At 33.9% G+C, this 27,459-nt stretch overlaps 5 protein-coding genes and 1 non-coding gene across 6 annotated transcripts; 2 read left to right on the top strand and 4 right to left on the bottom strand.

Moving 5' to 3' along the window:
- The first annotated feature begins 1,527 nt into the window (after positions 1-1,527).
- Positions 1,528-9,141, top strand: LOC126733298 (probable cinnamyl alcohol dehydrogenase 9). Its single transcript, XM_050436533.1, has 5 exons — positions 1,528-1,709; positions 3,550-3,663; positions 7,282-7,795; positions 8,117-8,270; positions 8,703-9,141. Exons 1-5 carry the CDS (start codon positions 1,612-1,614, stop codon positions 8,900-8,902), a joined length of 1,080 nt encoding a protein of 359 aa, XP_050292490.1. The 5' UTR covers positions 1,528-1,611; the 3' UTR covers positions 8,903-9,141.
- A 2,822-nt stretch (positions 9,142-11,963) lies between these two features.
- Positions 11,964-12,347, top strand: LOC126690000 (citrate-binding protein-like). Its single transcript, XM_050385148.1, has one exon. The coding sequence runs from the start codon at positions 11,964-11,966 to the stop codon at positions 12,345-12,347; it is 384 nt and encodes a 127-aa protein (XP_050241105.1).
- Positions 12,348-13,100: 753 nt separating this feature from the next.
- On the bottom strand, positions 13,101-13,174 carry TRNAI-AAU (transfer RNA isoleucine (anticodon AAU)). Its single transcript has one exon. It is a non-coding gene; the product is annotated as a tRNA-Ile (tRNA).
- A 300-nt stretch (positions 13,175-13,474) lies between these two features.
- LOC126689999 (egg cell-secreted protein 1.1-like) lies at positions 13,475-13,801 on the bottom strand. The gene has a single exon (XM_050385147.1). The coding sequence runs from the start codon at positions 13,799-13,801 to the stop codon at positions 13,475-13,477; it is 327 nt and encodes a 108-aa protein (XP_050241104.1).
- A 2,280-nt stretch (positions 13,802-16,081) lies between these two features.
- LOC126689998 (egg cell-secreted protein 1.4-like) lies at positions 16,082-16,453 on the bottom strand. Its single transcript, XM_050385145.1, has one exon. The coding sequence runs from the start codon at positions 16,451-16,453 to the stop codon at positions 16,082-16,084; it is 372 nt and encodes a 123-aa protein (XP_050241102.1).
- Positions 16,454-27,064: 10,611 nt separating this feature from the next.
- On the bottom strand, positions 27,065-27,457 carry LOC126689997 (egg cell-secreted protein 1.4-like). Its single transcript, XM_050385144.1, has one exon. It carries the CDS (start codon positions 27,455-27,457, stop codon positions 27,065-27,067), a length of 393 nt encoding a protein of 130 aa, XP_050241101.1.
- Between the last annotated feature and the right edge of the window lie 2 nt (positions 27,458-27,459).

The raw sequence follows: 27,459 nt of genomic DNA, 5'->3' as shown, positions 1-27,459 counted from the left end.
TTTTGATGTAGGAAAAAAATATTTTTTTAATGGAAATTTTTTAATAAAATAGGACGAAATACCTGAATTGAATAAGTTTAAAACTTAGAGTACTCAATTGAATGAAAATAAAGTTAGAAGACTAAAATGAATTTCAATCAAACTTAGTGGTACAATTTGTGTTTCATCCTCTTTTTTTTTAACCAACCACAATTTTTATTTTTTGAATTGATAAAAATTAGATATATACCTTAATTATAATATATTGAGTTTCTTAATTAAATTCAAATACCTTGATGTATTGAGTAATAAACTGCCAACAATATTGTTTTTTTCAAGAACAATTCAATTCAATTTATCAAAGTTTTTTAATTTAATTGGAGAGAAACTTTACCCTTCTTGAATTTAGCATAAAAAATAAATAAATTTTTTTAATATAAAATATTAATTAAATTTTGTGTATTATTGTTGTTTGATGTTTACTTATAAAAATTTTATAAGCAAAGTACTACGTCCATAATATTTTTACAACAAATCATAACTGGAAAGTTATTATTTTTAATTTGAATCCACAAATTAAATTATTTTTTTGTCCACTCATAACAACCAATAATAATATAATATATAAGATTTGTTATGAAAGTACAATCTAACACATAAGATTTGTTGTAAAAATGTTGTGATATAGCTAGGGGTGTTCGCGGTGCGGTGCGGTTTTGGGTCATTTTTAGCATTGCACTTTGTGGTCCAGTTTAGCTAAAACCATAACTGCACCACACCTTGTTTTTGTAGTCGCAAGTGCAGTACGGTGCGATGTGGTACAGTTTCAAGTTTAGACAAAACCATAACCGCATCGCACCTCATTTTTGCGATCACATGTGCGATACTATGTATAAGATGCAGTTTAAAATCGATATATTTTTCAAATTTTGGGCTTTTCCTACTCAGCCCAAAACTTTTTTTTTTTTTTTTTGCCAAGTTTTAAATTATTGAGCTAGTTTTTCTTTATTTTGAGTTAGCTTTTCTAGTCAACACTTGCTAAGATTATTAATTTTTTTTTTTTGGAAAACTAGAGTTATTAAACTATTAATAATATATTTAATATTAAAAATAAATAAATAAATATATTAATATATAGAAAGGGTGCAGTGCGGTGCGGTTTGTGCGGTTTTCTTATTATAAAACCGCAAGCCGCATTGTACCATGCAATGTTGTGCGGTGCGGTACACTATTACTTGTGATGCGATGCAGTTATGCCATTTTACGGGCAGTTTTGGTGCGATTCTTGTGGTTTGTGCGGTTCTTACAGTTTGTGTGGTTTATGCAGTTTGGTAAACACCTCTAGATATAGCATTTTTCTAAAAATAATTAAACATCAAACAAAAATGTTACACAAATTTAATTTACCCTCACTATTTTTTAAAAAAATTCGAAATCTGTTAAAATAGAAATGTTGTTGCATTAGGAAATAAATATATATATATATATATATTTTTTTTTTTTTTTCAGACTGTTTCTTTTCGGCTTTTCCTATATATACAAGCTCGGTGCTTTATTGTTAGTGGGCACAAGTCATTGGTGAGACTGGAAAACAGCATCAAAAGGAAAACTTGAGTGGATAGGAAGGAGAGAATGGCAAAATCACCAGAAGAAGAACACCCACAAAAGGCTTTTGGTTGGGCTGCCAAAGATTCTTCTGGGCTTCTTTCCCCATTTCATTTCTCCAGAAGGTAGCTTTGTTTTTGTTTTTGCTTTTCTTCTTCTTGTTTTTGGTTCTTATTTGTAAATTCATTTCCATTTTCTCATAATGAGAAAAAATATTTATTAAAAAAAAAAAATGAAATCTTTTCTTATCTGGGTACTGGGTTTTTATTGCCATGTATTTCAGATATCCATGAACCATTTTAGCCATCTTTTTTGTATTGCATATATGATACGTAGATTTTTTTTTTTTTTTTTTTTGATAATCCGCATAGACAATATATTGAAAACAAGAGAGAGATTACACAATAGCTAGCTGGGTTTGCTCCTTTACAATAACATCAACAAAAAACTCTGGAGCTGATGTGCATTTTGTGTTTTGTGTATATAATATTGCTAAGAGCATCCGCAGCCCAACTTGCAAATGGCATATGTAACAACATTTTAGCATTCACAGCCTAATTTCTCCCAGCAACCCGTATTGCAAATGCATCCTATTGCAAAAAAATTTGCAATTGTGCTACAGTGCGATTCTACAAAACAAAAAACATTATTTTATTCTCCCACTGACTGAAGCTCTCTCTCATTTCTCTGTCTTCTCTTTTCTCTCTTCCTTTTGTTCTATGGCTGCTCTCTCCTCTCCTCAAACCCAAACCTCCATTTTTCTCAAACCCAAAACCCCGTGTGGTGGTGGTGGTAGCGGCAGAGGTAGGCGTGGATCCTCCAATACGACGTCGTCTTCCTGTAGCGGTGGCCTGGGTTGTGTGGCAGTGGTGGCGAAGTGGGTCTGGGTCGGTGGTCTGTGGTGGGTTCATCTGTGATGTGGCATGGCGGTGGCAGTGGATGTGGGTATTCGGTGGTAGTGGGTAGTGGGATTTTGGGTCAGTCCTTGCACAAAGACTCATTTCTGGTGGTGGTTTCTATGGTGGTGCTGTGGAGTTTGGTTTTGGGTTTTAGATTTGTTGTGATTTGCTTGTTTGATTTGGGTGATTTTGGTATGGATTTTTTGTTGTGATTTTGCTGGGGTGGCAGGTGGTGCAGCAGTGGTGTAGTTGATGGTGGTGATGGCAGCTTGTGAGATCGGCGTGGGGTTGATGGTCTAGTAGTTTTGGTGATGGGTTTTGGCCGTGGGTATGGGTGGCGATGGGTATGGTTGGTCAGGTTCATGGTGGTGGGTATGGGTTTGCTGGAGGTTGAGGCCGGTGCTAGAGGTTGAGGAAGAAAGAGAGGAAAAGGGAGAGAAAAAGAGAAATAGTAAAAAAAGATTAAAAAAGAATATTTAAATGAAATGGGAAAAAAATAGAGTTTTGTGACGTTGAGTGTATTGAAAAATGGTACTTTATAATTGATAAAGTTACTTTTTGGGATAGTAAAATAGGATGGGATGAGATTTTCGGTTGTGATGCTCTAAGCCTCAGTTTGATTTCTTTTTAACATATAAAAAAAATACCATAAAGTAAGACATGGATTTGCCTAATCATTGAAAAGAATGGTTAACAAAATAATATATATATGGTTGAGGGACTAAAATTTGTTTTTTAGCAGTTTTATTTCATTTTCATCTGGTCCCAGACTTAGACTTTTCATCTTTTGTATTTAGTGCTATAGTCATATTGTTGGGGGAATTAAAGAAACAATAGTAGAAAAACAGAGACAAAAAGAAGATCAGTTTAATAACTAGAATACCCTTGGTTTAATGGCAAATAACATCCTTGTTTTTAGCAATTCTTTTCTAAAATACTCTATTGTTAATGTTTGTTTATTCAGTTTAAGGACGGATAATTTAAGATAGAGTTGGTAATAGTGCTAGTTTTATAATTTACTTACTTGAGCTTTTTTTTTTTTTTTTTTTTTTGGCATTATTGGCAGGGAAACTGGAGATGGTGATGTCACAATAAAAATACTTTACTGTGGGGTTTGCCACTCTGACTTGCACAATGTCAAGAATGAGTGGGGGTTCACAATGTATCCTGTTGTTCCCGGGTATGATACATGTCTCACAAAAAACCGTGATTTTTCTTAAGATGTTTGTCAATTCACAGTTTAGGGGATGATGCATTGTATTTTACTTTTCCAGTGTGCTTGACAGTGGTCTGTGGTGGAAAAATTTTCTGTATGATATTGGACTTATTCGTATTTTTTATATGGGTTATTTGAGAATAGTTAGATTGTTTTACAGGGATGTAAATTTGACTTCCAAAGGACTACTTCATGAAGGTAAAAAAAAAAAAAAAAGGTTCTTTGGTTAAGTAGAAGGTATTATTCAGTATACAGAGCTAAAAAAGATTTTAGTATTTTATATGTATCTTTTGGTTGTATAGGTTCCATGTAACTTTTTCTTTTTTTTTTTTTTTTTGGGGGGGGATAGGGTAGTTTTAATGTAACTTTTTTATGATTTATGATGTCTAATGTTGGAGTTTACAGATAACAACATTGCTAACCAAAATTATATTTGTCCCAATTGATTTGAGATAGATAATTTTGTTTGTACATGGTTCCACTTATAATAATAATTCATGCATGTTTCTGTTAGAATTTAATGAAATCTCATTCTTGAATTCTATGAAAGTTAAAACAATGAGCCAAAAAGTTGTTTATTTCTTGTTAAAATTTCGTTGACACTTGACATTGATTCATCCCTTATCTGGATGAGTATGAGCCTTGATGAAATATGAATTTGATATTAGTTTCCAAAAAATTTCATCATCATATCAGTAGATACTAGCCTGAAAAAGCCATTAAATTTCAAGAGATTAAATTAAATCACATTTTAATGAAAGAACATGGCAATTCTAAACCAATCTTCTATAGATTACATCCCATAACACATTAACACTAATTTGGAAGGACAACACAACAAAAATAATAGGTCTCTTCCTTTTGATGCCCCTTTTACATTGTCAAGAAGTAAGTATTGGTGAAATTATTTGCTAGAATTAAACAGAAGTTCATGTTCTTCTTCACAAACAATGTTAATGAAAAACCAGGTGCCCTATGCAAATGACCATGCCGTGTTTTATATTTATTTTATTTATATAAGAAAATTAAGTAAAGCAAAGACAGTGGTTACTTGCATTAGTTTACCTGTAAAATCCACACATTGATCTACACTTTGCCATATCTTTGTAATTCAATCAAAATAAAAATAAAAAATGGTGCAAAAATCCCAATTTCTCATTTTTGAATGAAAGCACACTAAATTTATATTCTACTGTATGGTGGTTTGCTAGGGCACCTGTTTTGTATCCATCCAGATTGCTAAGAAAGACTAACATTAAATAGGAAATAAGAGACCTGTTCTCAATATAATTCGTAACTGGGGAATGAGCGCTGGCATTATCAAGGGTGTATACTCCGAGACTTTTTTAAAGCATTTTTAAAAACGGGTTGGGCACTGGTTGGTCTTGTTGGGTCAACCATTTTTTGTTTTGAATCAAAAAATTTATTGTTCAGGTTGGGTATTTTTCTTTGGGTTATCAGGTTGGTCCAATTTTGCCATGTGGAGGAGGTTATGCATGGTGTTATTAACCATTAACCATCTAGAAAGAGTTAAGTGCTATTTTTTGGAAGGTTAATTTTGTTTATACATTTTGCTCTTTATTAATTATATCTACATCACTTCAGCAAAATCTGGTGAAGTAGCCAGTGCATGGCAATACCATAAATTACATTTGCTTGCATAAATAAAATAATAGAAAATGTGACTGTAAATGAATTCCTAATGGAGAGTAGTAATTACTTGTTCTCTGTGCAACGCAGCAATGCACTGTTTTTGAGTTTAGTAATGTGGTTGAAGCATGAAGTGATAAATTGTCAATTTGCATCTATAATCTGCTTTGATTGCCCCTTTTTTAATCTACCTTGGTTGTTATGCTACAATTCAACCTATTATGTCTACAGGAGAAAATGATAGGATGTACTGTAGCCAGTACTATGATCCAGTGTTACGCTGTGAAATTCTTAAACCAAATTCAAAAAGTCTACCCAGGTTGTGTTAACAAAATTGCTTTTGTAAATTCATATGTTTAACCAACCTTTACATCATTCCATTACAAGCCACCTGGTTAGCAAGAGCATTCTAAATGCTTTCGCAATCTGACAGTGATCAATTCCAGTACTTTTTACATCATTCCTCTGCTGAAATGATGCATATGCCAATTCTCAAGAACCAGCTCTAGAGCAATGCCCTTTGTATCCAATACAAAGCGAGACTCATGGTGGCATTTTCGACTATAATATTTCCACCAATCCAGGAAAGCCATCTCTTCATTGGGTTTACTACTTGGTTGGTCATATTTGAGTACCCAATCATCTAGTCTTGATACTACCGCCCACCATATCACTGTTTTGAGGTCTTTATAGGTGGCTGCAGACACTTGTTATGAATAGCAAGGGAACTACTAAAATCTCCAGTCAAATTCTGGAAATTTTTTCATTCAGAAAGTTCTTGGAACATTTTCTCTGCAACCTGAGAGATTCTGTAAAAACTCTAGAAGTTTATTTTGCCAAGGCGTGAATTAGGATACTTGTTGGCTTGTTATTTGACTCAATGCTTGGCAACTGAGGGTTTGCATTTGGGTGGTAGATGAGCAGTATTCTCTAATCATCAATAGAATGCATGCCATTTTCTAAGGATTAGATGCTACTATTTGCTGCTTCTTTTTTTCTTAAGCCATATTTTCTGTGATTTGTTGTAATGGGTTTAAGTATTTTTAGCAGGCTACCAACTTTATCAATTTACCATCCAACATTATTTCATAATGCCAGCTTTGACCTTTAGTTTATATTATCTATTCATTCTAGTGTCCAGAAACCTTCTTTATGTTTTCTTCAAACAATTGGCTACAAACTGATATTATTTACTGGAAGATGTTTTCCATGAATCAGCCAAGCCAAATATCATTGAGGAAATGTTCTACTGTATTTTTTTAGATGACAGTGAAAAACAAGAAAAAACACATTATTGAAACCCTGATTTTTTACCTGGTTTGGGTTTTCTTGGAACATATTTTTGGTTGGCATTGTCCGTGGATGAAGGCATAGAGTTCACATAGCCATGTTAAATATTGTTGTCTTTTGTGGATGTTTTTATTTCTTGTTTGTGTGAATGCGCTTCCACTAGCCCCAAATTCCAACAAATTGGTATCAGGGCTTCCACTATCATAACAGATTCACATCTTTGATCCATACATTTCCATAGTTCCCAAATAGTTTATAGAAAAAAGAAAAAGATAACAATTCTTTCCCATTCTTTCACTTTAAAAGTCAAATGTATTTGACTCTGAACAAAGCTGATAGTCCAGGTGAGTTTGGCACGCCCATCCATTAAACATATGATAGAAATGTCTCTGGTGTAAAAACTTTTCGGAGTTATGTATTGACGTGTTCCCTAAGCTGCTAGATTGAAAATTAATCCATTAACAAGTTTTATTCATGTTAAATGCCATTTCGGAACTTGACTTGTGGCTTTTCTTTTTAGTATGCAGTACTTGCCAAAGTGTAATCAGTTTTGGACAAACCAGTATTAAAATAGGAGAAATTTTGGCAGTGCATGTTGGAGGAACCTTTATATATATAAGATATTTACTTGTTATTTTGCAGGCATGAAATTGTTGGTACTGTAACCAAAACTGGGAAGAATGTGAAGAAATTCAAAGTGGGTGACCGAGTTGGAGTTGGTGTCCTAGTGGACTCCTGCAAGAGATGTGAGAGTTGCCAACAGGATTTGGAGAATTACTGCCCTCAAATGATTTTAACCTATAACTCTTATTCTCAAGATGGGACAAAGACTTATGGTGGTTATTCTGACATTGTGGTTGTTGATGAGCACTATGTGCTACGCTTTCCTGAAAACTTACCCCCGGATGCTGGGGCTCCACTTCTCTGTGCTGGGATCACAGTATACAGCCCAATGAAATATTATGGAATGACTGAGCCTGGCAAGCATTTGGGTGTTGCAGGACTTGGTGGTCTTGGCCATGTTGCAGTGAAAATTGGTAAGGCCTTTGGGTTGAAAGTTACTGTCATTAGCACTTCCCCAAAAAAGGAGGAGGAGGCAATCGATAGGCTTGGGGCTGATTCATTTCTTGTTTCCAGTAACCCTGCAAAAATGAAGGTATGCTGATTAACCTGAAAATTTAAAAGTTAAAAGGAAATCAAAGTTTTTCTAGGTTCTTATGAGTTTGGATCAAGAGGTTAGGCTGCACAAGGGGGTAGTCCAACTTTGATGACGGTGTGGATTGATACCCGATTTCAAGTATTTAGCTTAAGCTGTTGCGATAGCTTAAGGTCCCTTTTGAAGTTGTCTGGAAATTGATGTCACTATGATGATCTTATTGTTGCACAATTATAAACATGTCCCAATAATCCACATGTTAGAATTGTATGAGAATTAATTATTCTTAATATTCTTTTCTTTTGGGCTTTTACTTTGCAGGCAGCAATCAATACTATGGATTTCATCATTGACACAGTGTCTGCAGTTCACCCTCTGGCTCCGCTGATTAGTCTGCTGAAGCTGAATGGGAAGCTGATCACTGTGGGTTTGCCTGAGAAGCCCCTCGAGCTGCCCATCTTTCCTTTAGTTTTGGGTAAGCCACAACAAACCCTCAATGCCAGCACTAATAAGAAGGATAGAACATAGGTACAATTCCTTAAGTGGCGTACCTTAGGTTCTCCAATTGAATTCAACTACATGGTTGTATTGAGCAATGTAGAAAAGATAGTGTTATCTTTTTCAAGGACAATTAAATTCAACTATGTGGTTCATTGGTCAATGTAACCACAAGGTTGAATTAGATTGGAGAACCTAAGTTATAGCAACTAAGGATTTGTACCTAAGTTTGACAATTGCTTTTTCATTTATGAGAACTTTAAATGGATTGTTCCCCTTTTGGGTTTGACAATTTTTTTTGGACAAACGAGAAATTTCATTAAGCATCAAGCAAAAACAGTTCAGTACAACAACTTGGGTTTGACAATTGCCTTGGATCAATCTTGTTTTTAACATTTTGCTTTTGCAGGGCGTAAACTTGTTGGAGGAAGTGATGTGGGAGGGATTAAAGAGACACAAGAGATGCTAGACTTCTGTGCAAAGCATGGTATTACCGCAGACATTGAGCTGATCAAAATGGGAGACATCAACACGGCTATGGAAAGGCTTGCCAAATCTGATGTGAAGTATCGGTTTGTAATTGATGTGGCTAACTCCTTGTCACAGTAGATTAATTATGCCTTGGCTGCTAGCCTTCTCGAGAATTGACTCCTGAATATTTCTATAAGTTTAGAATCAATAATTTAGTGGTATGGAAGTTTAAGGCAGGGGAATCATGAAATTTTGTTATCTTGGACACATCGGTGTCCTCTTTGGTTAAGTAATTCAACGCTATGCTTTATGGTATCTATTTCACCTATTCCTATTGCAATGAAATTTAACTGGCTGTCAATGTGCTTTGTTTTTCACACTGCTAGTGGCCTGCATTGGTTTTCTTTATTTATTTATTTTATTATTATTATATTTAGCCGCTGTTAATTTTTGTGTCATTATTACATAAGTAAAACTTAGATACAGTTTTCTAAATGGAGCATTTAAAGTTCCCAAACTAACCACATGGATGAATTTAATTGTCATTAGTTCATCAAAAAAACAAAAAAAAAAAATTAATTGTCATTAGAAAAGGAAACACTATTTTTGATAAACTGTTTGGTTAAATTCAATTGGAGAACGTAAGGTATAACACTTAAGAAATTGTACTAAAGTTTTGCACTAAATGTTGCCCATATATTCGTTTTCTTTCTCGCAAAGTTTATATAATATAGTATGATTATTGACATCATATATACAAGTTCTTGATAGAAAAACTTTTCCAAGAGTTTGGTGGATCTATTCGAACAAAACTCAGTGAATCAACCCTTTCTAATTTGACCTTGCCTGGTCCACCTCAATGGTTTCTAGCCATGTCATGCTTAAATTGTGAGAGTTTGTCTCATAGGAGGTATGAAAAGAACATCAAAGCAAGGTTTTCAAACCCGGACCGTTCATTGAACCATAAAAGGAAGAGGTTTAAGGTTTTTGAGGTCGAACCGTGATGACGTCATAATTAATTAAAGCCTAAATATAGATATAAATTTATAAAACTAGCAAAATTGACAATATATCTATTTATGTGAGGGAAATTTAATGATTTTCAAGCATATATTTAATAATTAAATAAGAAAGTTAATAAAATAAAATAATAACCATGAAAACATTAAAATTTATGATTAATTTTTGAAGTAAAGTTGAATATCTTTGAAGGATTTTAATTATAATTTTTTTATTCCTTGTAAGAGATGGATAATTTAATTAAGTAGAATAAAATAGTGTTAAGTTGTTTTTATTAAAAAAAAAAAAATGCTAAGGGGTTCACGGTTCTTGCCACCAGTTTGTGCGGTCTAACCCTGGTTTTAGGGTTCCATGAAATTAACAAAAAAATCCAATTCTTTATGCTTAAAAAACCGGTGTTCATCCCAGTTTTCGATTTTCACGGTCCGACCTCCCAGTCCGATACGGGTCTGAAAACCTTGCACTTTAGTATGTAGTGCACTTGCAAGCCCTATTCCCAATTAAAATTGTTTAAAATTATATGTACCTATAAATTTATTTTCTTTTCAAAAGTAGTTCTCTTAAGCAATTCAAATTAAAATCACTCACTTGCATTTGACTAAAGTCACAATCTTGACATTATAGTTATATTGATTTATCTTTAGTACAATTGCTATGACCATGGCTTATCCTTTTTATGTTGTTCCCAACTAAAAATGGTCCAATGGATAACAACAACAACAAAAACCTAAGCTTCGCCGTTATTGTTTTTGTCTCCACTTCAATCCAGTGCTTCAATCAAAGAACATTCTAAATTATTAAAATTAGTCCCTTTATTTCTACTTTCTTTTCTATCTTATTTTGATAAATGTTTTGTTTAAGTTTATATGTAGTTTGGATTTTTTTTTTTTTTTGAAAAAATAAATTCAAACCACACATATACGTGGTTTGAATTGTGTTATATAATGATTTTTTGTTTGTACCTGTATAACAACCATATATATCTAGCATATACATAGTGCGCGCTTTGGCAAAAATTAATTTTGCCAACTTATTTTACTATTCAGCTTATTTTTACTACTATTCATGGGCTCCACTGTATTTTTTGGTACTGTTCATAGGTTTCACTATACTATTTTAACTAACTTTTACATTTATTTACAATGCTTTCAGCAAAAAGTTTTCAATCTCAACAAAATAAACGGATCCTAAACGGACCCATAATATGCAAAAAAATATTTATTTAATCATCATAATTTTTGTTTAGCCCCAAAGGAGAAATTGATGGCTCTTCTATTTAGTGCAAATGTTAAAAGACCAAAAAAAGAAAATTTTGGTAAGATAAGGCCATTCAAGGATAGTTAAGTAATTAATCGGCCAAAAACCTTGTAATTCAATTTGTATCTTTTAGTATTTCCAATGAAGAATTTAAGGTTTAAATTTTCCCACCTCCAACTATCAATATATCAAAAAGTATAGTTAAGCAATTGATCTTTAAATCTTTCCTGCATGTTTTAGATAGTGGGCCTCTTTAATGAAATACCTCCGAATTTTTTTTTTACAAAAATGGAGTTAGTTTTTCATTTTAAAATTTTATTTTATTATTATTATATTGCTATCATCCAAAGGGAAAATTGAAACCATAATAATAATTATTTTTTACTTAGTTTGTGATCAACTTAGCTTATTTCCTTTTGCTAAACTTTTATTTACTTATAACTTAGTCACAATCAATTTTATAGAACTACTCACTTTTTGTTGAAAGTTTATTTATTTATTTACTGAAAGTTGTCAAAAATATAATTCTACCTATAGAAAATGAATTTAAAAATTTACACATAAGTAAATTTATTAAAAATTTAATTAAAACATACTGCTTGAAATTGGTATGTGGTCCTTGATTTGCTGGGTTAATATTCAAGCTTCTCAAACATGACATAAGTTTGAAGTTCAACTTTTTAATGGTATCCTTAGTCCTTACCTATATAAATTACAGTTTTTCTCACAAGCTTAGCTCTTAAGAAATTTTGAATTTGATTATTTAGCTCTAGGGATGAAAAACAAACTTTTAGTAAAATTAAAAACAAACTTTTTAATTCTAAGTAACTTTTTTTTTTCCAGCAATTAAAAAAAACAAACAAACAAACAAACAAACTACTAACTCTCTATTCTCCAATCTCCATTCATGATTTTCAGGGATATGATTATTCTTCTGGTGTATGGCAATTTGAAGGATATATATGGGTACGTACCAAATGGTACATATGGGGTGTGCATCATGCAAGTGTTTGGTGCTAGCTCTCAGGCTACAACCCTAGCGCTTACAGTAAACAATGGTTCACTTTCTTACAATGGGGGTCCAGTCCTAGTCCCAAACATCTACGATAGGTGGTTCCTGCTAAATGTAATCCATGACGTTGATGCCTCAGATGTGAAGGTATATATAGATGGGGTTCTCAAGTATGAGGCTGCTGGACATGGGGAAAAAACACGTTACTTCAAATGCGGAGTCTATGCACAGAGGAATGATTCATATTATATGGAGTCTCGTTGGAAGGAAATTAAAGTTTTTAAGAAATGTTGATCCTGAATTTTGTTTGTGACATGTATTTAATAAGAGTTTGCTAGAATTAAATAAATTACATAGTTTTGTTTCTTGCTAGATGATCAATATTTGAATACTATATACACAATGATTGTGATGAAAATAATATATTAAGTACTATGGCAAAAGTTTTTTATTAGACCATGTTGCCGTTTGACATAATTTGATAATATGTTTTTTTAATTCACTTAAAAGAACACAAAGGGAAAAAAAAAAAAAAAAAGACTAATATATGACTAAAAGATTACTTTATTTTTCACCCCACTATTTCATTATGTAGGTTAACTGAATAGAAATCTGGCATTTATAGATTTGTTCATTGTAAAGGACAAAATTCCTTATCCTAATTGATCCAAGACCAAGAAAGAAGATTATAGAAATGAGCAAATATACATAATGCAACCAAATGAATGATGACAAATTAAAGAGTACGGTGATAGTTACATGCTTTGAAAGTTTTATTTTGACGTTCAGTGGCATCGAATCTTAAAAATATGCTAAATGTATAACTTAAAAATTCTGGGTGAGAGAGTTCAAGCAAGCAAAGAAGGGTTCACATTTTGTGTTAAATTATTGAAGTATTTTATTAACCACGTCTGAAGGTGGAGTTTTTTGTCACATTAGCTCGGCCCAATATGTGTGTAGAAGGAAAAAAACAAATAAACTTAGCCCATTTATTTGTAGGCTTGTAGCCCAGCTCGATTTAGAAATAGATAAGTTAAAAAAAAAGGGTGGCCCATGCAGGTCTCGAACCTGCGACCTTCGCGTTATTAGCACGACGCTCTAACCAGCTGAGCTAATAGGCCAGTTGATATTTACTAGGACAAATATAATAATAAACCAACACATACATTTTCTGTAATGGAAATTAACAATGAAAATTGATGCTCAACACATTACATATCCATAGCCATATTTAAGGACCTCTGATAGATCAACGCTACAAGCATCAGTCACAAACAAGACGACTTAAAAATAATGCCAAAACCATAATATAGAACTTTAAAAAAAAATAAAATAACCCAAACAAGACAAACTACTTTTTATTAGAGATATCAAATAAAGGCAGTGGAACTCTTGGGACAAATTTAGTGAAACTAGTCTTCTTAGCCCTCAATCGGAGAGGGTGGTGGCAATGTTTGAGCAGTGGTATTATCATCATCATCATTAGAAGCGTCACAAAAGCCAAGTAGAATATCACCTTCTTGCTCAGTGAAGCCAAGTGAACCCATCATGGCTGGCCAACACTCGTGATGTATAATTCTTATGGCATGACAACAATTGGGTCCAAGATAGGTCTCACCATTGAGGAAGAACATTATGACTTCTCCAGTGCAAGATTGAAGCTCAAATAAGGAATCCCAACAGTTATTCTGGTTGTCCAATTGTAAGCGAGTTGCTAAATTTGAGTGAGTGTTAAGAGGCCTTGCCATGGCTAAGAAGGCCATGGAAAATGCTAGAAAAAGTTTGAGAAAGAAGTTAAAAGGGTAGGCCATGAGATTGAAAGAGATAGAGAGAAATGGGATTTGAGAGAATGGTTATTGGTATGTACTCAAATGGGGCTAGGATGGTTGTAATATATATACATGAATTTTGTGCATGAGAAAAATTAAAAGACTTGAACGGGTGCAGAAGAGGGGGAGGCCAAGAGGTATAGCATAGTAACTTATAAGAGGAATTTAAACAGTTTAGATTTTTTTTTTTTTTTTTTTTTTTTGGATACGTAAACAGTTTAGATGTTATAGCATATGTAATGACCATCTACATTTATAGATGCCTTTATATGAATGAATTGATTAGCATCCCCTTTTTAAAAAATTAATCAATATGTAAATTAATACAGAAAATGAGTTTACAGGCAATGTTGTTGTTATGTTGATCCTAGAGTAAAGTTATTAGGAATATCATAAGTCACATAAATTTTATCGTTGTCCAGTCAAACTTTTTTTTTTTTTTTTTTGAGAAGAGTCCAGTCAAAGATTTTGATTGAACCAAAATTGGTTTGAAACAAATTCGTGATCACATTAAGTTCGTGGGCTTTTAGTGGGCTTAAAGCACCTTGGGCTCTATCTGATCCACAATTTTTTTTACGGTTCTTTTTTGGATCTCCAATCCATACTGTATCAAAATTTTGTCATAAAACCATCCCCTATTTTTTTCGCTAAACTATACTTTTTGGGCCTTCAATTTCATAACATACTAGTTACCTTCTTCTCAAAAAAAAAAAAAAAAATCATAAGATACAAAATTTCTTTATCCAAATTTTGAACCCAACACCTTGGCAGAGGAACATCGTTGAATTTCATAACATACTAATTACCTTCTTCTCATCAACAACAACAACACAAACAAACAAACAAACAAACAAGAAATTCATAAGATACAAAAAAAAAAAAAAAAAAAAAAAAAAATCATAAGTAACAAATATTAAGACCCTTTGCACATAAAAAGTATTTATACAGTTGTGCTTCACCAAAAAAATAAGATCCCGTATATTTTCTATACACTTTGTACCAAGCTGGTGGAGTTTCCAAACCAGTGTTATGCAAACTAGTCCTTTTTTTTTTTGAGAGAGAGAGTTTCAACATGTGGCGTCCGCTCCTGATAATAGTTTTTTATCATTAGACCAAGACACCAATCAATTTTTGGTGTAAGCGATGATTAAACTCCAGATTTCTTATACAACTATCAGAGACTTTACCAGTTGAGCTAACTGGAACCCATGCTAATGAGTCCTTGGGACAAAAAAATTCACAATATTACTAAATTAATCTACCACCTCATATATGTACCATTAAAAAACTTGTTGGACTCTCGGGCTTGTTTTTAGAGTGGTTATAGGGAGTCAAATTGTGGTCCCTCCAACAATCCCTCCCTCACAATGACACTCTTGTGACTCGAACCCATGATCTTGACTCTGATACCATTTGTCGGACCGTGAACTGTATTATTCCATCTCAAAACAAATTGATGATGAAGAAGACACACTAAAATCTTTTATGATCATTAACATCACATCACACCAGCTTGTTTTTAAAGTGGTTGTAGGAAGTCAAATTATGATGACCAGTAGGTTTATGTGTGAGGTGATAAGTTAATTTGGTAATGCTGTGAAATTGTTATGAATTTTTGAACTTTATTGTAAAATGAATCCATCTCAAATGGATATAAATGATTTTTTTTTTTTTTGCTTTTGTAATTTTAATTGTGAATTGTTAAAATAATCATGTTGTAATCATTAGATTTATGTAGAAACTCGAAGTACATCTCTTCATGTAGTAGCATTATGGAAAAATATGAGATAAGTAATATTGCAATCATCAGCTCAATTAAAATTTACTCAACCAAACAAAAGCATGTACTTTATTCATAAGGATCATATTTATTGCTAGATACAGCACCAGAAAACATCAACGACTCAACATCATGCTCCCACGGAATAAAACAGAAGCTACCCACATAACACAATTGTGCCTTATTTGATCACACCAGTATTACTGACTTCTCTAACTAGGAGCTTCCCAACTTTTTTTTTGTTAGAAGAAAATGTGCATAAAAGGGGAAGGTGGCAAACTCTATACGCCGAGGGCAACATAAAGGGTGATATGAGTACCAATATGCTCATTAGTGAGAATTAGGGGGACTTGAACCAAGACCTAGCCACTAGACCATGTGCCGCGCTAGTCCCAACATATTTGGACACTGTTGCAGAATCAAAGAGCCAGCAGAGAGGACGCAGTAGAACCAGATGCTGCATAACAATGGCTTCGCAATATGACACCATGTGTAGGTGTGAATCCAAAGGAAACCATGATAATTGGCCAACAAGTATGCCTAGTGGTGGCAATTACACGGCAGCAACAAGGGTCAAGATCGCTCTCGCGGTTGATGAACAAAGAAACAATCTCATTAGAGCAGGATTTCAGCTCCAAGAGTGCATTCCAACAATTGACAAGCTCTCCAGTGTATTGAAGCATCTCTGCTATGTTGTATCCTGTCAAAACTCTTAGGTTTCTTGATGCTGTTGCATTCTGCTTTAAGACTAAAGCAAGGGCCAATAAGATAAGCACATTTTTAAGTTCCATTGTATTAATGTTAATGTGTTAACGTTATGTGAGAGAGAGAGAGAGAGAGAGAGAGGGATGAAGGAAAGTCTTTGGTTCAAAGGGTTTAATAGAGACAAGGTGGAGAGGATAGGAGGGAAATTGTTATTTAAAATCGATGTTATTAATTAAGATGTAATTATTGTTTTCATAATATTGTTCTATTGGTTTGAGCCAAAAAAAACATAGAGAAATGATGTGTTTCTGTAATGTCATTGGTCAAGCAAACCATTTGGGAAGTCATAAACTGTTTAAAATTTGCATGCAATTTGGGTTAAAGTGATGAATGAACATCAATATTAATTATTATTTCTTAAAAAAAAAAAAAAAAAAAAAAAAAAAGGGGTCATGCCATTCGGAGCAAGTAGTGAAACATTAAAAAATAAAATAAAGTCAAGCCAATGCAAGTATATATATATATATAAAGGGGTGGCAAAATCTGACACAACCTGCGAACCCGACATGACTAACTCGTTTATAAATAGATCATGGGTTGAGATTGATGAAGCAGAAATCTTTAGTCAGGTGAACTCGTCCAGATGAGCCAACAACCTCATCCCTGTACCTGAAAATGCTGCACGAAGACCTTCTTAGGTGGTCACCAGTGTGGTGTCTGCCAAAGAATCTCCAATAATAAAGTCAGCGTATAGAAGTTCCAAGAGAATATCAGAGATTAGAGTTATGGCATATATTTTGATTATTTTTACCTTGTATTGGTTTATATATGGTGCCACAGCATCTAGCCGTTGTGGCTTTTATTGTGGCTTTAATACCTCTCTTGGCAACGCTTCCATGCTCAGTAATGTAGGCCTTGATGGGCCTCTAACGGTCTATACAGTTGGTCTCGTAACCATCCGAGGTATTATTTACTGCATTGAATGGCTTTCCTCCATTCGTCAGTGACGTGGAGATGTTTGATTAGTTCGTCTAAGGGAAAGGGTTCGTCGGTCCCATTAGAGGCTAAACGGGTTTAGATCATATTCGGGTTGATACAGCTAACTTGTTTAATAAATAGGTCGTATTTGTGTTCAACATGCGAATCCGTCTGACCCGTTTAGCTTATAAAATTATTAGTTATTTTGATATTATTGCTTAATTAATGGTTGTTTTTATATGTTTATTACTATATTTATAGTTGTAATTGTATTTTAATTTTAGATATATAAGAATTGATAAAAATTATATAGGTTTGGTATGAACTATTAATCAAATAGATTATTAAATGAGTCATTTGTATTGACCTTTATATGACTTGTTAATTAAACGAGTTAAACGTGTCGAGTTGGGTCAACCTGTTTAATAAGCAAGTCGTGTTTGGGTTGAAGATTCCTAACACGTTTACTAAACAAGTCGGGTTCGAGTCAACCTATATAACTGAATACTCATGACTCGACACAACACGAATTCGACCCGTGAACACAAATTGCCACCCTCATATATATATAGGCCAAAATGGCAAAATACCCATTTCTCATAAACTTTTCAGCAAAATGTCCCATGTTTGAAACTATTTAGGGATATGCAAAACTCAATTTTCTAAAAATCGAGTTTCAAATGTAAAACTTGATTTTGGGACAATTGAGTTATAGCGAAATAAAACTTAAAAAATAAAAAATTGGAACTCGAGTTCCTTGAAAATATTCAAGTGGAACTTGAGTTCCTTGAACTCGAGTTCTTTGAATGAAACTCGAGTTCTTTTAAACAATTCAAGAAGAACACTGCAAGCAAGTTATGATTTAGCAACTACTACAATAATACAATTACATATCCATGCAATCTATATTGGATCATTTCGTAAGAGAATATATAAAAATAAAAATGATATTTTAAAGTTTGTTTTGTCTCTAAAAAGGACTCTTGACTCAAGGAAGAGCTTTTAATTTGTTCATATTGTTGTTTAAGGATATATAGTGTCATTTGACAAAGAATGCTGACTTTTGATCAAAGGACTTTTAGTTAAAGTCATATCTTATATATTGGCTAGGGTTATGAATGCTTCAAAAAAAATTATAATGTAAATTGTCTAGTAGCTCTAGAAAAAGTTGCACATGCATCCACAAGTGACAACAGGAGCAAATCAAGAGGATTATAAATTGGGGGGCGAAATTGGGGGAAAAATTATTTAAAACTAAACATTATAAATGTTAGTATATAACTTAGTCTAGCGCTAGCCCAGCCCATTGGGCTTAGCCTAGTATACAGTACTTGTAGTATATTCATATTAATTGTTCCTTACACATAATTAGCCTATATAAGGCTCTCTATTGTACAGTATTATTTACATAGAATATACATCAATATACAGACTATTCAGTATTTCTCTCTCACTTTATATTCTTAACATGGTATCAGAGCCATTGCTCTAACACTCTGGTACCTATGGTCATCTTCGGCGTTCTTCCGCTGCCCTCGCCTTCATCCAGTAGCCACTATCAGAAGCAAGTTACTGTCGTCACACCCACAGTCCCTGCAACGCTCGGATCTTATCAGAGGTTCACCAAATTGCCAAAGTAAAGGCATAGTGTGACAGATCGACCAATCCCGAGCAAAACCCAACCAAGAATAGCCTGAAATAACTGGACACGCACCCACACACGCCACCTGAAGTTTCTGACTCACGAATACGCGCTCCATGTGCCGCCAGAAGCTCACACGTGCTACATGCGCTAGTCACAGCGCTGCCACGCGCCTACACACATTCCACGCGCCTGATTCGGTTTACGTCACACCACGTTAGCCTTAGGGTGGCATCATTCTGCTTACATCAACGTCCGCGTCATCAAATTACATCATCATATAGCAGTCGTTGACTTAAACAATTGACCATTGACTTTTAACCAAAAAGTCAAAAAATTTCAACATGGCCTATCTTGCTCAATTTTTTGCATAGAATCCATTTTTAGGCACCGTTTCTTCGTTTGAGGTTTCTAAATTCCTCTTTGTGGTAATTTTCTTCATGATGGCTCAACAAAACGAACCAGACATTATTCGTCCTATCACAGTTATCTTGGATGGTCCTACTAGCTATCATGCATGGTCCCAAAATATGAGTGTCTTTCTCAAGGATTGCAAGCTATAAAGGTATGTAACTAATTTGATTCCCAAGCTAGTGCCACTTCCTCAGTCCAAAGCCATTATTGACGTTGATGCCTCTAAGACTACTATTGTAACAAAGGATGATTATGAAGTACGCCTAGAGGAATGAAAGAGTATTCAGAGTAAGATTCTATCTTGGTTTATCAATATCTCTATACCTTCCATTCATAGTCTTCTTCCTCATCTTGGTACTACTGCGACTACTTGGATATTTCTGTCCAGCCACTACAATTGCACTAATGATTCAGAGTTCCACATTGAATCCAAACTTTATCAAATGCGCCAAGAGACAGGTCAGTCTATTTCTGATTATTATTCTATTAACTAGTTAATGGGTCGGGTTGGGTTGGGCCGAAAGAGAAAAACCTAACTCATGTCCTTGTCCATGGGCAATGTCCATATTGTCTTTAGTGGGCTAAGCTACCGGGTTGGACCTAATGGACTACTCATGAGCTTGTGTTAGGAAAGAATCAATTTTTTAATAAGGGAATAATTAATCTATTTTTTTTAAGGAAAGAATGAAAGAATTTAATGCTTAATTAAATTTTTTTTACAGTATTTATTTAAATTTTTGTTCTGTTGATGGAAACCTATTTATTTATTTTTATTAAGGGTTTAAATGTTTTTTTATTTTTAAATTTTGATAAATAAAAAAAAATCAAATGGTTAATTCAAAATTACTATACTACTAGAAAAATATATATTTAGGATTTGTTTAGATACAACTTATTTTGCTGAAAACTGAAAACTGAAAACGCTATAGCAAATAATTTGGGACTACTATAGTGCGTTTTTGGGGTTGAAATTACTATAGCGCATTTGGAACTTTTTATTATTATTATTATTATTATTTCACTCCTTTCCCAGTAGACATCTCTCTCTCTCTCTTCGATATGCACGAGGTGGAGCTTCCTCTCTCTTTCTCCCATGGAGTTTGGTCTTATGAAGAACTAATGTTTTAGTTTCTTGATTTGGGAACTCAATGGTGGTGGATGGGTTGATCAACGGTGGGTTTGATGGGTTGATCGGCAGTGGGTTTGATGGGTTGATCGGAACTCGGTGGTGGTGGATGGGTTGATCGATGGTGGGTTTGATGGGTTGATCGGCAGTGGATTTGATGGGTAGATCCGTTTGATGGGTTTGATTTGGTTTTGGTTTCATATGGATTTGATGGGTTGATCGGTTTGGATTTTTTCATATGGGTTTGATCGATTTAATCTCAGATTTTTTCATGTTCTTCCAAAACGGATACTTCCAAAATAGTTTTGGTTTCACTGTTTTGCTAGGTTTGCTAGGTTTCAGATTGTTGGGTTTGCTGGGAAGAACACGAAGAACAAGTTCTTCCAAAAAAAAAGGGTAAACTACATATTTGGTCCCTATCCTTTATAGCATATGTCAATTTGGTCCCTAACCTTTCAATTGTGTCAATTTAGTCCCTAACCTTTTAGTGTTGTGTTAATTTAGTCTTTATTGTTATATTTTGGATAAAATTGATGACATATCAAACGGTCAAAATAAAATTATAGCGTATTGTCACATCAATGAAAGCTAATATTTTATTTTGACCATTAAACGCATTATCAATTTTCATCCAAAAAATAATAGTAAGGACTAAATTGACACGGTACTGGAAAGTTAGGAACCAAATTGACACAATGAAAAGTTAGGGACCAAATTGAAATATGGTGTATAGAATAAAGACCAAATACGTAGTTTACCCAAAAAAAAAATAATGAAAAGAAAAGGAACAGTACACGCATGCTAGTACACGGACTGAAGAATTATTGAAACGGTGCGTTGAGGAAAAAAAACTATGCGTTTTGGGCGTTTCATCTCAGTGTTTATTTTGTCTATTATAGCATGGGCCCCATCTAAGTTTTAAATACATTCAGTTGCAATCATTGTAGAGATCTTTAATCTGATGCATTGGTTTTTTGATAAATGGGTATTGTAGTGAAATATAGGTTGGCATGGCGGTTGACAATTGTCACCATTTTTGCAGATATGAGGTCCTGTGAGTGAGAGAGCATTGGTTTTGGTTGATGATGTGTTGGCTATTTAGTTTTTATTTTGGGAAATGGGAACTAGACTGAATCATACGAGAAAGGGATAAGGCCTAAGATACTTGGATTTCTTACTTAGCCTTGTCTGCTTGAGAAAGAAGGAATTCACTTTTTCCCCTTTCTAAAATAAATTTTAACTTAGAAAGCTGTCTTTTTTTTTTCTTTTTTCTTTTTTTTCTTTATTAATGAGCCAATATTCACCAAATTTTAAAAAAGAACTAAAAAAAAAAAAAGAGTTTACTGGAGACTCAAAATGGTCGATTTTTGCTGTCAAAGTTTACCCTTTTTTGTGGTCACAAGATTTCTTAGTGTTCGTGTTACATTGTAGAAACTGCTGAAGTGTGAGACCTAATATATACCTTCCACATTGATTTTTGTATTGGAGCTTCTGGTGTTTAATTTTTATGAGTTGTTAGTGGACGTCAAGCAATGCTACAAGCCTCTAAAACTTTTGATAAGGTGTCATGAATGTTTTACTTCTCACTCATGGTTGTGAAATTTAGTTATTTTTTAAAAAGTTTGAAGTCATTTTTAAGAATTAGTGATCAAGAGGTAGTAACTCATATCCTACAAGGAAACTTTGTGCGGAGTTCCACTACTATCAATGGGTGGCTCCATGAATTCTTATGAGCAGCTAGTTGTCTACAATCTACATATGTTAAAAAAATAATAAAAAATAAAAAATAAAAAGAAAGAATGAATGAAATTAATATGTTGGAGATTGAATGCGATTTCTCATATCTCCTAGGCAACCAGTTAGGTTGTCTAAAAGTAGAGGATCTGGACTTAACATAGCTTTGTGGAATGTGATTTTTTAGATTCATAACCACAATTTAATCAAGGCAAAAAACACATTTTGGTCCCAACATTTTCGCACGATTCCTATTTTGGTCCCTAAATTTTATTTTTACCGCTTTTAGTCCTTGTTTAGAAAAACGCCTTCTGTTTTAGTCCTTTCCGTCAGTGCCGTTAGGGCACTGACCTACGTGGCAAACGGAATTATTAAAATAATAATAAAAAATTTTATTTTGTCATTAAAAAATGCCAAGTCAGTATTTAAATTTTAAAAAATAATTTATTAAATTTAACTAAATAAAAAAAATAAAAAACAGAAATAAAAATAAAAAAATCACATTTATCAAGATTGAAGTGTGTCTTGAGCAAGAACAACAAGAACACTAACCCAGATTTAAGTACACAAACCTAGAACACAAGAACACAAAATTAAAATTCAAAAATCACAAACCCAAAAAATAAGAACATCAAATTAAACCTGAACAAGAAATTAAACATAAAAACAAACACAAAACACATACCCAAAAAATTAAAATAAAACCAGCACAACACAACACTTCCACGGTGTCCAGATCCATTATTTGTCTTTGTTTTTCTTCCAACACAACACAACATTTCCAGATCTTTCTTTTTAGATCCATGACTCTCTCTTTCTCTCTCAAATACCAACACCTTCGTGTTCAGCATATGGCCGCCGACGCAGCGCACGCACGACGCCGTGGTGGCGCGCCTCGTCGAGACGTTCTCCGTAGCACGGTGGCGCGCCTCGTCGATCTATTTCTCACTCTAAATCTCACACTCTTGGAACCAGCACCCGATCGGACCTCAATGGTCCCCATCCACCTGAAAACCATCGGCCCATCGTGAACGCATCAGTCCGACCAGATCAGGTCCAAGGCGGCGGCATGACGGCAGTAGTTCTCTTTCTCTCCCTCTTTCACATTTGGCTTTTGTCGCTGGTCTTGGATTTTGGGGTGGGGTGGGGGGGGGGGGGGTTTGTTGATTGTGTTTATTGTGAGTGGGCCACGGTGTATGTTCTAAATTCGGGGGTTTCATGGGTTAATTTTTGTTGGGTTGTGGTTCCAATTTGGGTCAGCGTGGTGGTGGTTGGTGGTTCCGATCTGGGTTTGGTCACTGTGATTGTCCCTGGGTTCGTAGCTTGCTTCAGACGTGGTGGTTGATGGGTTTTTCTGAGTTTGAGATTTTTTTGTTTGGATTGGTTGTGAGGTATTTTTGGATTGATTTGGTAGTTTGGAGTTTTAGGATTTGATGATTTTGCTGGGTTGAGAAAATGATGATTTTGAAAATTTTAATTTTTGAATTTTAATTTCTGGGTTTGTGTACTTAAATCTGGGTTAGTGTTCTTGTTGTTCTTGCTCAAAGACACTTCAATCTTGATAAATGTGATTTTTTATTTTTATTTCTGTTTTTTATTTTTTTATTTAGTTAAATTTAATAAATTATTTTTTTAAATTTAAATGCTGACTTGGCATTTTTTAATGACAAAATAAAATTTTTTATTATTATTTTAATAATTCTGTTTGCCACGTAGGTCAGTGCCCTAACGGCACTAACGGAAAGGATTAAAACAGAAGGCGTTTTTCTAAACAGGGACTAAAAGCGGTAAAAAAAAATTAGGGACCAAAGTAGGAATCGTGCGAAAATATAGGGACCAAAATGTGTTTTTCGCCTTTAATCAATGAACCTTGCTTTGCAGCTAGTTTTATGGATAATGTAACTTTAAAGAATAACTGTGTCTAATTGTTTAGGCTATGCTAGTGTTATGGATTATGTAACTCTAAAGAATTTCAATGTCTAATTGTTTTATTTATTATTTGGGGTGTATTAGAAGGAAAATTAGTGCACCAAAACACTAAGAGGAGGGCAAGTGGCCCTTAAGTGTCCTCTGGCAAGAGGATCCAAGAGGTACGCCATTTTTCAGTTTTTTTTAATTTGTTTGTTAGAAACCCAAAAATGATTGAAAACCAGTTGATCTTTCACTCTCACACTATCCTCTTTGCAGGCTTAGCATTCTCTATTTGTAGTAAGTTTAAAGAGGTGTGCACTCAGCTTGAGAATAGTAAGTAATTTATGCTTAAATACTTGTAAAATTCTATAATGAAATTTATAATGCATGGTTTTGTGGCGGGTTGTTAAGCTGGAGCATGAGGGTGGCTTGCATGGTGTTATAAGGTGGTTTATGTTGATATTGGGAGTATTGATTGTTTTGTGTATTTTTGGATGATTATTGATAAGTTTTTTTTAATATTTTTATTTTACTTTCATGGACTTTTATTACAAATAATTTCACTGGCTTCTTGAAATTCTCTTTTCTTTTCTTTTTTCTTTTTTTTTTTTACACATGCCAAATATGTGCTAAGTTTTCCTCTCGCTAGGCGTATTCTTATTTTATACATGGTGAGTTACCTTTTGATGATTGCTTTTAGATGATATACGGTTTATATTACACTCCTACCAAGTGTTTGATAAATACCTTTAATGAGGGTTTTTTTTTTTCACAATTTGGGAATGACTGCTTAATGAAACTTTATTAGTAGTGTGTATTCGTTGGTGTCAAAAACTTTTTTTAAGGGATTTTAGGTATTTTAAGACTCCTTGTGTCCATGAGTATGAATTGCCAAGAGAACCATTCTTGATTCTTAAACTTGGCTTTTGTCAATCTATTTGTTTAGGTTTTTTATTCAATTCTTTGGTATAGTGCAATAACTATATCCTTGAGATGCTCACATCAACAATTAGAGTTAGACCTTGGTGTGACTTGCAAGTCATTTTCCCAAATTTAGAAATTTAGTCCTTTTTTCTTAGGATTATATGTTTCCTTTTTGTGAGATAAAAGATGTTTTGTTCTTCAAATAAATGTGAAACAAACTAATTGAAATAAGGACTAACCCTTGGTGTGTGCATTCATGAAACCGCAATATAGGAATTTCTTGTAAAGCATTCTATAGCAATGGATAAGAGGTGGATGATGATTAACAATAGGATATCCAAGGAATATTTAAACGGAGTTGAACAATTTCTGAATTTTGCGTCTCAAAAGGCACAGCAGGATGGAAGGATCATATGTCCCTGTAGAAAATGTGTGCATTCAAATCTTTTTGCTATAGATGTCGTACGAGTTCACCTAGTATCACATGGGATTTGTAGGGGTTATCAACCTTGGATTTTTCACGGGGAATCATTTCGCAAAAGATCATCAACTGCATCTCATCAAAAAACAAACCACCCAGGGTAATTTTGGTATTTGAAGACTAACTTGAGTACTAAATAGATGTTATTAAACTGCCGCATTTATTGTCAAGTGTTTTACTGTATTTATGAAATAGATTGGAACTTTGATTATGATATTGACTTAGTTTGGGTGATAGTTTTTATTCTTTGGATGATGATATTGTAGACATTTGTAATGTATTGGTTTGGGCATAACAATCATTACTTTTATATTTCTCTATTTGACTATGGTTATAGTTTTTTAGTTTGGAGATTTTTTATTGTGGTATTGTGTATTAGTAAAGCCAATTTTTTTTAAAAATTGTATTTGCATTATTAACCGGTTATAAACTGGTCATTGAAGGTGACTTTAAAACCTTGTTTTCAGGGGAAAAATACTGGTCTGCCCCTACAGGTTGAGGTTTTTGTAGTGCGTATACATTATGATGCCTTGCTTAGCAACAACTTTCACACTTCCTTTTTTCATCTTTTGTCACTGGTTGGATATCATTTTTTTTTTTAATAATTCACTTGTTATAACAAGTAGAGAAGGGGATATGAAATTTAATCTTCCTTCATAAAAGAGATCAAGCAGTGTTATTGAACTACATAATTCTTGACTGGTTAGATGTTATGTTAGTCCTAGTTAGACTTATTATTGGTATTATAAGTCTGATCATTTGTTATTTAAATGAAATCTACTCAAATTTTAACCCCAAACAAACCAATATTGCTAGGCTCTACCTGTGCGTGGATTCGATTCTTAATAATTGACCAAACGTATTGTAGGGGAAGGGTGTGATCTTGGGTCAATTAAGCTCTTGGTGCTTATAGTAACTCCAAAAGCGAAAAAGAGATACATATACATTGAGAAAATAGATACTCACAACGGCTTTTCGTCATTAGAAACTTTAAAACTTGAAACTTGAAAGTCTGTCCAATTGAGATCTTAGCTTAGAGTTGATGTGATGTAGCTCTGCTTTGTAATTCTGTTTGGACCTGCTAGTCCTTGTACCTGTTTGTTTTGATCTTAATAAAAAATTTCTGAGTTACCAAAAAGATTTTAGTCTAATTTAAGTTTATATATATATAGACACTACTTACTAATGAAACATATTTGAAGACATGAGATGCATATATAGCTGTCACAGAAAAAAAAAATTATTATGTGGTTCATTATTACATAGTGGACTAGACCACATCAAAAACCCCAACATGGACCCATGGAGCAAGACAAAGAGACAAACCCAATTTGCCCCAGGAAATATTCCATGTAAACACAAACGAAAATAAAGCAAGAGAGGGACATGACAGTAACTGGAAAAGGAGTAATTAACTGTCTAGAAATCCTATCTGAGAACTTCGGAACTTTGTGTTACGACCTTTTATATATATTTGACCCCAATGTTTAAGCCTGAGGCAGTGGTGAGGCAGCAGGAGGAGCTATAGAAGGCACCACGGCTTCTGCGTCACAATAACCTCTTAGAATATTGCCTTCCTCAGCTGTGAAACCGAGTGAGGTGAGCATGGCAGGCCAGCAATGATGTGTTATGATAGTAATGGCACGGCAACAATCTTGGCCAATATCAGTTTGGCCATTGAGGAAGAAAGTGACAATTTCATTTGAGCAAGATTTGAGCTCCAATAGAGCATTCCAACAAGGGACTAAGCCTTCACTGGTTTCAAGCCTCGCCGCAAGCCTGTGTCCAGGCTTAATGTACAAATCCCTTGTTGCAGTCACATTTGTCACTGCTAAGAGACATGCAAGGGACAGTAACATAAACACAATTTGGCTAGCCATTG

The sequence above is a fragment of the Quercus robur genome, chromosome 6 (assembly GCF_932294415.1).
Source record: "Quercus robur chromosome 6, dhQueRobu3.1, whole genome shotgun sequence".
Lineage (NCBI taxonomy): Eukaryota > Viridiplantae > Streptophyta > Magnoliopsida > Fagales > Fagaceae > Quercus > Quercus robur.
This window is presented reverse-complemented; position numbering and strand designations above follow the sequence as displayed.

Bases quoted from the DNA above. Each gene is read 5' to 3' on its own strand.
- LOC126733298 (XM_050436533.1), top strand. From the start codon at position 1,612: ATGGCAAAATCACCAGAAGAAGAACACCCACAAAAGGCTTTTGGTTGG. The intron at 7,796-8,116 runs GTATGCTGATTA...TTTACTTTGCAG, and splicing joins GTAACCCTGCAAAAATGAAG to GCAGCAATCAATACTATGGA. The intron at 8,271-8,702 runs GTAAGCCACAAC...TTGCTTTTGCAG, and splicing joins CATCTTTCCTTTAGTTTTGG to GGCGTAAACTTGTTGGAGGA.
- LOC126690000 (XM_050385148.1), top strand. From the start codon at position 11,964: ATGATTATTCTTCTGGTGTATGGCAATTTGAAGGATATATATGGGTAC.
- LOC126689999 (XM_050385147.1), bottom strand. From the start codon at position 13,801: ATGGCAAGGCCTCTTAACACTCACTCAAATTTAGCAACTCGCTTACAA.
- LOC126689998 (XM_050385145.1), bottom strand. From the start codon at position 16,453: ATGGAACTTAAAAATGTGCTTATCTTATTGGCCCTTGCTTTAGTCTTA.
- LOC126689997 (XM_050385144.1), bottom strand. From the start codon at position 27,457: ATGGCTAGCCAAATTGTGTTTATGTTACTGTCCCTTGCATGTCTCTTA.